Source organism: Pholis gunnellus (assembly GCF_910591455.1).
Source record: "Pholis gunnellus genome assembly, chromosome: 12".
In the NCBI taxonomy this organism is placed as follows: domain Eukaryota; kingdom Metazoa; phylum Chordata; class Actinopteri; order Perciformes; family Pholidae; genus Pholis; species Pholis gunnellus.
The window spans coordinates 21,146,176-21,155,980 of record NC_136539.1 but is presented as its reverse complement, the minus strand read 5'-3'; the positions used below and the strand labels follow the sequence as shown (position 1 = coordinate 21,155,980).

Below are 9,805 nucleotides of genomic sequence, written 5' to 3'. Positions count from 1 at the left end.
CAGTGACTGGATGACCTTTGAGAACAGTAAATGTATAAATATTGAATTACTAGTAAAATATCATAGAGGATATAAAAATACTATTATATAAGATGTTTGTACCAAAGTCTTTTTTTACCAAAGTAAAAGTTTTTTTTACCATACTCAAACAGACTGCACCATTGTTTCTATTTATGACAGAATATACATCTATTTATTACTTGTTTTAACGCTTCATCCATCCTGAGCTGTATGTCATGATAGCTTATATCAACCCAGTAGCCAGGAAAAAATGCTGTCATTGTACGTTTCTGCAAACCACAGATACGTTGAATGACAGCAAGCAATGTAAAATGTCCGGTTACAGTTATTGAAAATTACGTGGTATGAAAGTTACGTGGTATGACGACTAATAAGTGAGAAAATCTATGGGCTGAATGGATCCAACAAGCACAGGGCTTTCACCCAGGAGACCTCTGTTTGTGTCCTTTGTGAAACAAAAAGTCAGACCTAACTTTCTGCTTATTAGGTAATGTAGTTAAGATTGTTACATATTGCCACGTAAGAACGTCTGTTAATGAACCTTTTAATCCCAAAGCCTATTTTTAGGCCTCTGCTCGAAAATTGCATACCCATACTAAAGAGAGTGTAGATCTCTAACTACAAGGTCTATTTGAATAATGTTGATGTTATAATAACAGAAACACTTGTGAGATTTGTTCAGATGTGTAAATATCAGTGTATATGCTACTGGTTAATACTAAATGAAGATGGCATACAGCTCAAATTGAAAATGTTCAGGTTCGCCTGAAAAAAAAGCACTTTTATTGGTTTTTTTGTCTTTGAAATAATGCAGCAGTAAGCCTAAAACTCTCCCAAAATCATAGCACAACATGTCAGTAGTCTCAAAAAAATGTTTGGCTTTGATAAAGTGAAGCACAACAAAGTTATAGAGGCTTTGGTACAGAGAGGTCAGGGGAGGTCGGCCCAATTTGTCATTGTGGAACCAGCTGTTCCAGCTGTGCCATTCTAATTTCATATACTATATAACTATATATTTCGCTTGTTTTATGACCAATAGTGTTCAATCTATCCAAATACAGCAGTTTGGCATCATTTTGAGCCATTGTGACTTCTCAGGGCCTGATTAATTCTCCTCCAGAAATGTTTCCTTCTCTCTCAGTGTGTGTTGGAGCTTTCAAAAGCCTATGATTTGCCAATTTCAGGCTATGACACCACGTTGGATGCGGAAATGACTCAGAAAGGCGATGGGAGGAACCTGGAGTTGATTGACAGAATCCATAGCCACTAAAAATACAAAATTCACCGCGCCACGTTGAGCGTAAAATCGATTCGGCGAAAAGTAAAAATCACAACCCCTTCGTCCAGCAAGGTAGGTTGACCACCATTTTTTCATGGAAAACTTTAGAACACACATAGGACAGATGGCAGACCCATGGCTGCATGGATTATTTTTTTAAATATTTTTTGTAACCTAACTTAGTAGTTTGGTTGCATAAACCTTACCAGCCATTTTACACGGATACAAGGCAGATATGAAATGTTTTTGGTTCAGAAACGTCACCATCCAATGCCATTTTTGTGTTGCTTATATATGGACCCTATCATTAGTAAGAAATAAACCAACTTGCTGTAAACCAGTAAAACTCATGTTTAGGGGTAGATTTGTATGTGGAACTCGTACTTTATGTCACACTTTGATAGACATCTGTTGGCTAACAATAGCTAACATGGCTGATGATCCAGTGAAAAACAGCAGCTAGTAGCAGTAACACTTAGCCAGACTACACAAAGTTACCTCTACAGGTAGAGAGAAATGAGCTGTGTATATTCCAAACTATCAATTAGCAGCGTGGATTAAAAGCACAGCAGCTCGCTCACAATGTTAGCACGTATGAAATTCTTGTTGTTTGATCAAATAAACAGCTAATAACACACAGCGGTGCTTCACCACCTCTTTAAAACACAGGATTCTGACCAGCTTGCTAGATGCTAAGAGCTGATTTCCCTGTCTGAGCTAACACAGGTTTCTTTTCTGAGAAGAGAAAAGAAAAAGCTGGAGTGGGTAATGTATTTTAGAAAATAAATCTGTTATATTTGTTGAAATTATTTCCATCCCGACAACAATCAATAAATGAAATCCTCTCTTCTGCTTGAAAAAGGCTTAGCATCACTGGATTGGGTTTTTACGTTGGATATTTGATTTAATCTAGCGTACTCTTAGTTTCTCCAGTGTTACCGACCCGAGCTTTAATGTCTGTAACTCAACTTTGAGCAGCAGGTAACCAGGCTAGTGACATACAAATTTTAGCCAAATTGTTAGTGAAGTGTTGATATCTTTGAACAAAAACTTAATTCCTCTATTTTTGTATGCCTATTATTATATTCATGTTTTAAAATGTTTTGTTTCCTCTTATCTATGTAGTTTGATATCGTCTTGTATATATTTTACTGCTATTTGTTTGACTTTTTGAAGAGAAAATGTTTCTTTTTTTATGTAAGCAAGCTTTTAACAGGGTTAGAACATTGTTAACTTAAAAAAGCAACTATCTGTGTATAATTGTGGTGATGGGATTAAATAAGCTATTTCAACAGCTCAGGACAAACCACAAAAAGGAAGTATGCTTGCTTGACAACACAGCTACATTATGAATTACACGTCATTTTTATTTACTGAAGTCAAATACAGAAGTCTAGCACATATCAGTGATGCGCTTCATGCTCATGAACCTCATGCCGCTCATGCCCATGTCCCTGAAGCTCCTGTACTCTCCGGGCCTCATGTACATCATCTTGCCTCTGTACTGGGGCTGCTCGTACATCAGCCAGTGGCCGTCCATCACGTTGCAGGACTGGCACTCGTTCATGCGGTAACGGTCCATGATGTTGTCACAGTCGTCCATCAGCTCGTGACTCTGACCACCGAAGTTCTCCCTCTCGTAGATCTTCATCCTGAACTGGCCTCTGTGCTGTAATACAATACAGTAAAGATGTAAGTATGGGCACACATTTTACTACTAAAAGTGAAGTTTAAATGTATAAAATATGAACGGGATGTATAGATGAGGTCTTCGTACATTGGGGATCATCCTGCAAGATCTGATGGAGTCGAACATCATTCCCATGCTCATCATGCGCTGCATATCTTGGTACTCGCCCCTCCTCATGAAGAACTGGCTCCCCATGTAGTTGGGGCGCTCGTAGACCATGAAGCAGCCGCTCTCCACCCTGCAGGACTGGCACCTGCTCAGGTAGGAGGACATGTCGGAGCAGTCGCTCATGCACTCATAGGAGCGACCCTGGAAGTTCTTCTCCTCGTAAAAGATGATCTGAAATGGAGAACAGAGGGAAGATTGCGCATGAGATAGTGTTCGTATCAGCGTGTACCTTAAATTTTGATGTATTTTCCTATGTAAACACATTTTTTTTTTTGTCAAAACACAAGTAAACATCCCATTACCTTGCCCATGATGGTGGTTTAGGTTGTTCCTGGTGGATGGTTCAACTTGCTCTGCCAACTCCATGACTCCAGGGCCTTTTTATACAAAACCCCAGGCGACATGATGTGTTGTTATTCAAATGTCCAAAGCTGATGAATTAGCAGTATGACTTTTGCTGAACGGGGTCTATAAATGTGTAACAATGGTTCTCCATCCATACATTTCTGGCAGCCGTCATCTCCATTGTCTACTGTAAGCATGAGCTTTGTGTGGGTTCCATTCTCAGTCAGAAGGTTCTCCACATATGGTCCGATCACCACTGATGGAAAGAATGGACAGTGGGCCACATCTGTGACAAACCTGCGAGAAACCCAGAACCTGTACACATATTCAGTATAAAGAATTTAACATACTGACATTGTATCTTTGCACAAAGTTGACTGATAACAAATCCTGTCTGGTAAATTAACAGAATGCTGCTTCATACTTAAATAGATTTGATATAAAAGGCAATTAAGCAACATGAGATCTGCTTAACCGCTATTTTGTAAGCCCATAACCAAATAAGACAAAGTACTTGAACTGCTCATATTGTGGTACAAACTGCACTTATCCAAACTAATGCACATTACTTAGAAAAATAGATCAAAACAGCACTGAATGAAAATAATGCTCATCACAGTATACTGTTGTTTGAGAGTAGCATTGAATTCCTATTACTAATTGTTAAAAAGGCAAGAAGATACATTTATGTGAATACCTCAAATATGTATTAATGTACAGAATATTGTCTTCTTTTATGCACATTTTCCAATTTGTGGTTTAATGACATGACTTCCGGGAGAATTAGTGCCACCAACCATTCATTTCAATGCCCTCTACTCCTAACATTCACATAACACAAGTGGATGGAAATTAATTTCTTTTTTTGTGCCAATTTTCTGGAAATTCATTCTAAAATTGCAGCAAATGTTGATGGAGACTTGGCCAATGATTTGGTCTTTCTGTTCATTCCTCTCTCACGTGACCCTTTTAATGTATGATTAGCCATTAAATGGACATGCAACTCGAGAACCAAATGGGCTTATGCAAGTTTAGCCTCAATGTTAAAACACTCAAATGCAAGTATTGAACGACGGGGGGTATACTGCCGAACTTAAGCTATGAAATAATGGTTTGTATGCTACCTGTGCCCCTCTGAACGCATTCCAACAAATACAACGCAACGTTTTTGTGAGTGGGAAGCCAGTGAGGGATCACGCACCAACATCTTTAGTTAACTTAAGAGAAAAACCATAAACCAGCAGGTGGAATGAAGTGGGTGGCAACGTTTTCTGCAAGACTGCAGTTTGCAGGGAATTGGTCATTTCAAATAGGGATGATGTATATTTGTAGGCTAACCTGGAAGTTAGCATTGGACTGGTTCCCTCCACAAAAAAGCCAATGGGATTGTTCTTTTGTATTTTGTATTATTGCAGAAAATAAGTGCTGTTGCAAACAAACGTTTATTCTACTTGCACGTTTTAACCAGCAAGATAATCTTCACAAATTAATACCACTTTTAGGATTTTTGAATCGTGAATGCAATCGCTAGAAGTACAATGCTAACGCTAGGCTATAAACAAACTACACCACCACTAAGCTGAAGGAGGACTAGTGAACTAGTGATGACGTTTAGTCGTCTCATTTAGACACTTGTTAGAAAACGTCTTTTCGAAGCAACATCAAAGCTTCAAAATTCATTACTGATGTAATTTATGAAGTAGACCAAAACGTCAAATTCCCTTAAACTTGTGTTTACCACAGATCTTATGTCAGGCATCTAACCAAAAACCTATTGACTTACAAGACGAGGGAACCAAAAGTGCAAAAATGCTGACTCATCCCCGGGTTTCAGGACTCAGTCTTGCAGAAAAAATAAGGAAAGAAAATCACTGGAATAACAATCTGCAATGTCGAATGTCATTATTCTGTCTTTTGTTGGATGAACTGCCCTACCTTAATGTCATAACTGTTCCTAAAACTATTCACACTTTCTTTTCCCTTCGCTCATTATGTCTCCCTCCCTAACACAGAGACACAGCTGGGAGTTGAACTTTTTGCTTGAACCAGGTTCAGGTGTTTTGTAGCAGCCGGGCCTTCAGGGGGTAAATAACTATTACTACACTTTAAACAATATTAGTGGCGTCACATTTGGTAAAGAGCACATAATGACTTCATAGTCAAGTTTCGCTTGATTCGGTGTACTTTCCAAAAAAATGGCAATGTACCAGTTATACTTTAATATACACAAAATAAAGTTCAGTATGTAAATAATACCAATACTAGTATTTTTTTCGTTTTTTGATTACCAATAAAGTATGGGGTACTGCAATGTATGCTAATTACGTAAGGATTTAGAATAGCATATAATATTATGATATGATTTATAATTAATATTCTACGGAGTACAACAGTGAACATAAGTGAGTTTTAAAAAATGTCTCAGAAAAAAAGATTTAACAAGTGTTTTAAAAGTGCACTTTGATAGGTAGTTTATTTGCTTTGCACCGGCTGCAGTACATTTATGACAGCTCACCTCTTGTTCACAGTAATCACAAAGTAAGTACAGCGTCTGCAAACTGCACAGCTAAAAGTGTCGGCAGCCTTCTTATCGTCTTCATGAAGCTCTGTTACACTTTGACAAATCAATGAAAACACATTCACAAGGGAGATTAAAAATTCAACATCTTTAATCAACAAAGTGTTTGATATTTACAGCAAGGTTTCGCTCAATGGCTAAAATTCAGTGACCCTCCTGAAGGAGCCGACGATGGCGCAGGTGGCGCACCAGTCGCGGTACCTCCTGTACTCCCCAGTTCTCAGGAAGTACTGTCTGCCTCGGTAGTTGGGGTACTCATAGAAGATCCAGAAGCCGTTCATAACATTACTGGAGTAGACATGGCGGTGATGGAAACGGTCGGACACACAGGGACAGTCATCCATGAACTCCATCATGTGACCGCTGAAGTCGGGCTTCTCGTAGATGCGCAATCTGTAGGAGCCTCGATACTGTGGGACCAAAGCAAAGTCTTATGACTAATCAAGCTTAACAAGTGTAAACACAAACGTATGTTCAGGCGGCAAGAACTCTTTGTTGAGCTAACCTGACTTTTTAAATGATCCCAGACTTTAAAGCACAAAAAGCAGTGCTGAAAAACATTTGGCAGAATTCTACTGTCTTCTAACCTGTGGAATCATCCTGCACGAGCGGATACAGCTACTGAAGCCCATCCACCTCTGGTAGTCGGGGTACTCTCCCCTCCTCATGAAGTACTGGTGGCCCATGAAGTTGGGTCGCTCATAGATCATGAAGCAGCCGCTCTCCACCCTGATGGAGTTGCAGCGGTTGAAGTACGAGTGAAGGTCCGTGCAGTCGTTGCTGCACTCATAGCTCCGACCCTGGAAGTTCTTGTCCTCGTAAAAGATAATCTGTGGGAGGATTTTTAAAAAAAAGCTACAGTGGGAATGACATGCTTCGGCAAAAAGACGACGTGAATTCGGCCCAACGTTAAACATACTGAGAGTCAATTGAAAAGCTTTGTGGTGACTTACACTGAATGTGAGCAGAGAGGAAAAACAGAACGTACCTTGCCCATGGTCTCCGTTGGAGAGATTCCCCATGTTTTCAGGGCTTTTTATACTACCTCTTGACAAACAAAGTATTGTTATTCAAATTCTCTCAGAGTTATAAATGAAGGCTACTGGCACATGTTTACCTTTTTGTTGGAGCACAACATTGGGTCAGAAATATGTATTTGTATTTGAAAAAACAAGGATAAATAATTAACGGGTTTGGTGTTTTTGACATGCACGGACAAAGGAAAAGACTAGTATGGTATCCACACGTCCACTGGACAATGGCTGCAGAACAATATGGAACAGCCCTTTTGCATTAAATATGTTGCATAACAGAGCAGGAAGGTATTCACTCTCCCTAGCGCTCTACCTGAGCAGCCCCACTGTATGCTAATAAGTAAGTGTACACCATGTTGTTGGTCGGGAAGCAGTTGTAAGTGGACGTAAAGATTTTCTTAGTTTGTTCATTGTTATAATGTACTATAAAGTTATCTTTTACCTCATGTACAAATACCACATTTACCCCCAGATTCAGGTGTAGCACAGCATGTTTCTTCTATCAGCTGACAGTTTTGACTTAATGAACTACAATTCCCTTCGTGTATCACAGCTTTTTTGAAGACACCCGCTTTAATATTAAAATATAACGCTGTAAAATGAGTACGTGGTCTTCATTTTTGTTCCAGATTTAGCAATTATTGACTTTTATTTTATTTAATGACATTTCTGTTCTCCATAGGTTGTGTTTATTGTTTGTTTAACTTTGTAAAATGATTCATATACATCTCTCATGGAAGACTTTTGGTATACAGATGAACAACTATATGGAATATATTTATAGACATCACAATTTGGTATCTGAGGATTATCCGTGGCAAAAGAATAATGAACTTTTAATGAACTTTATAACTGTAGAGACGATAGATGATAAGTAGCAAACTTTCACCCTGTATATAAACATACACCTGTAGTGTAGTATTAGTTATGAACATACAAAATGTATGTTTAAATGTTATCAAGTTTGTCACTGATGTTTGATATCAATATTTAATATTATTTAGTTGTAAAAAGTGAGAGATACTTTCAGTAAAACACATCAAAGTTTATCTCTGGTGTGCAGAAAGTACATTTTCTGGGAATTAATGTTTTTCAAAGAAACGCTTTTTGTCTTTTAACTGTTACGCTACATTTCTGTTTCTATTTCTTGACATTGAGACAATCGTAAAGTGAAAATGTATGATTCTCATACTGTATTGGTGTATTTATAAAAGACATATTAAAGATCTAGTAGTTACATGTTGTTATTTGACATTCATCCTAAAAGTCAATTTATTTTTATTTCAGATTTGGTAAAACTATATGAGCGTTTGTTTTTTTATGATTATTGTTTTCATGCTGTGCATTCACAATGTGCGCTTCTACTATTTGTTGTATATAACTTTGAAACCGCCTGTTTTCCGGCTTTACCAGATCCAACCTGATCTTTTACTGTTCATCTCATTGCATCAGTGACATTCAGCTCTCATGTTCATGTTAGTGTCCTGTCTCACTCTGTGCTGTCTACTCTTTCTATGCCGTTTTGTGTCTAACACTAATCATATGGATAGATGCTGCCAGCGTAGAGACCAGCTAATCCCAGCGTGGGGGCACAGAATGGGAGAGGGCAACTCGTGCATTGTTTGGTATTTTAGCCTAAGCAGAGAGGAGATTAAACTACAGAAGCTAACTGGGAGCTATGTTGGATAAATAGTTTAGCCAGACAGTACTTTTTTTTGTCTCTTCTGTAACTATCAACTGAAAGAAGAACTCTGCATTCACACATTTTACAAAATGTTAATAAAGCTTTGTAGAAATTGATCCTTATTTTGACTTTTAAGATTGTGAGAACTGGCAGATACACAGAAAGAAAACGTGAATGTTCAATGAAGCAGTTTATTGTGCAAACAGACAGTTAAACTCAGGGAAAGATGCATTGAGTTGAAGCTGGACTTCAGTTCAAGTCAGTGATTCTTCTGAGGGAGCCGACCCTCGGGCTGACGCCTCCCCAGTCGCTGTATCTCCTGTACTCTCCGGGCCTCAGGTAGTAAGCCTTGCCCTTGTAGTTGGGCTGGTCGTACATCAGCCAGTGGCCGTCCATCACGTTGCAGGAGTTGAAGTCGGACATGCTGAGGCGGTCCTGGACATTTGGGCAGTCGTCCACCACCTCGTGCATCTGGCCGGACATGTCGGAGCGCTCGTAGAGCCTCATCCTGTAGGAGCCTCGGTGCTAACAGAAAGAAACGTTGTTACTGTGTGCAGCACAATAACATATCTCACTGGTTTATTTTAGGAGCTTTCAAGTGTCTCACTACTCAGATACATCCCTACCGACTGAAAACCAGCATTTAACACCAAAAGAACGAAAAAATAAGGGTTATTTTTCGCAACATCTTTAAACAAAATCTCCCCCTACCTGGGGGATCATACGGCAGGATCTGACACAGTCGTTCATGCCAATCATGCGCTGGTTGTCGGAGTACTCTCCTCTCCTCAGGTAGTACTGGTTGCCCATGTAGTTGGGCCTCTCATAGATCATGAAGCAGCCGCTCTCCACCCTGATGGAGTTGCATCTGTTGAAGTAGGAGTGGAGGTCGGCGCTGTCGCTGCTGCACTCATGAGAGCGCCCCTGGAAGTTCCTGTCCTCGTAAAATATGATCTGCAAAAGCAATCATTGCGTACACAGTGTAAAAATCCAACACAGAGCTGTG

The 9,805-nt window shown here is 39.3% G+C and overlaps 2 protein-coding genes across 2 annotated transcripts; both read right to left on the bottom strand.

Moving 5' to 3' along the window:
- Window positions 1-2,693: 2,693 nt before the first annotated feature.
- Window positions 2,694-9,747, bottom strand: LOC306703929 (gamma-crystallin M1-like; the record flags this gene model as incomplete). Its single annotated transcript, XM_079170108.1, has 3 exons — window positions 9,511-9,747; window positions 3,078-3,329; window positions 2,694-2,969 (listed from the first exon to the last, which is right to left on the bottom strand). Exons 1-3 carry the CDS (start codon window positions 9,631-9,633, stop codon window positions 2,694-2,696), a joined length of 651 nt encoding a protein of 216 aa, XP_079026234.1. The 5' UTR covers window positions 9,634-9,747.
- LOC306703995 (gamma-crystallin M2-like) lies at window positions 6,219-7,103 on the bottom strand (the record flags this gene model as incomplete). The annotated part of the gene is made up of 3 exons (XM_079170206.1): window positions 6,219-6,491; window positions 6,669-6,955; window positions 7,070-7,103. The coding sequence occupies 3 exons, from the start codon at window positions 7,101-7,103 to the stop codon at window positions 6,219-6,221; spliced, it is 594 nt and encodes a 197-aa protein (XP_079026332.1).
- Window positions 9,748-9,805: the final 58 nt, after the last annotated feature.